The 1,235-nt window shown below is 24.0% G+C and overlaps 1 protein-coding gene across 1 annotated transcript; it reads right to left on the bottom strand.

Annotated features, from left to right (window-relative positions):
* Window positions 1–180: 180 nt before the first annotated feature.
* Window positions 181–771, bottom strand: PCYB_007280 (hypothetical protein; the record flags this gene model as incomplete). Its single annotated transcript, XM_004228149.1, has 1 exon — window positions 181–771. A coding segment is annotated over one exon (591 nt), but the record flags the coding sequence as incomplete, so codon positions are not given.
* Between the last annotated feature and the right edge of the window lie 464 nt (window positions 772–1,235).

The raw sequence follows: 1,235 nt of genomic DNA, 5'->3' as shown, positions 1-1,235 counted from the left end.
CCCTTATATTATCGGCTATTCCTTTTCCATGTTGTGAATGGAAGAACTTGCCAAATGGGGTAAACTGATAGAAAAAGAAAAATATTATATATTAAACATTATTCTTATTTAATAGAACAAGAAAAATTTATCGTATGCTTTAAATATCATTCATGTATTTAAAAAAAGGTTTATATTAACCTTATATATTAACGCCAAAAAGGGAGGTATCCCAGCCATTACTCCAAGAGCAGGGGGTACGCTTTGAATTATAGAACGATCTGATTGATTGATTTGTGATTGAGAATCTGGATAAGACTCAATTTCTTCTGATCGGCAACCACTTATAACTTTTGTAGGAGTATTAGAAGACAAACTTGGAAAATTTTGAAATATGCCACCCTTATTATAAATATATGACGAATATAAATTATCAAATTTACGTATTATATCACATGAATTTTGGTTTTCTTCTGTAGTGCCATCACTTCCAGTGCAGTACTTCGAATTCATATCTCTATATACCTCAATACATTTGTTTATATATCTTATTAATGAACAATTATCTGAGTTAATTACATCCTTCAACATATACTGAAAGGTATCAACGTTGTAATTAAATATACGTAATTTCATTAATTTCGTTGGTTCGTGATGTTTTTCATTAAAATTAAAATAAGGACAAGGGGTTTTAGAAAATTTATCCTTTATAGTCAGAGTTAGATTATTAAATATTTCTTTAGTAATATGATTAGGAATACTCTTTTTGTTTATTTCAAAATACATCCACATATATAAAATATCACAAGATTTAAAAAAATTACTACCTATATAATTACCATCAGCTATTAATAATAAATTTTTAAAAGTTTCTTACAAAATTTTATATATTCTCCTGTAGGATCATTTTGAAACAAAGAACCTACATTACATAAATTTAAAATATTTTTATTTGGATCATTTTCATCCACAGAATGATCGAATTGATCATACAATTTTAATAATATTTCTTCTAAAAATTGATACTAAATAAAAATTAATATTTATTAATAAATGAATTATGGCTTTAATTATGTCGAGTATTACATGTAAAGATAATTAATGATTACTCAAATAATTTTTTTATAAACAATTATTTAGAAAATAAATTGTAAATGTACCTTCTTTTTCAATTGTGAAAATCCCATTATATTAAATGATTTAATAATATATCTGAATTTGCATATAAATATACATAAAATATAATAACTATAAAT

The sequence above is a fragment of the Plasmodium cynomolgi genome (genome assembly GCF_000321355.1).
Source record: "Plasmodium cynomolgi strain B DNA, scaffold: 1234, whole genome shotgun sequence".
Lineage (NCBI taxonomy): Eukaryota > Apicomplexa > Aconoidasida > Haemosporida > Plasmodiidae > Plasmodium > Plasmodium cynomolgi.
Note: the sequence above shows the minus strand (reverse complement) of the source record. Positions and strands in the feature narration are given on the sequence as shown.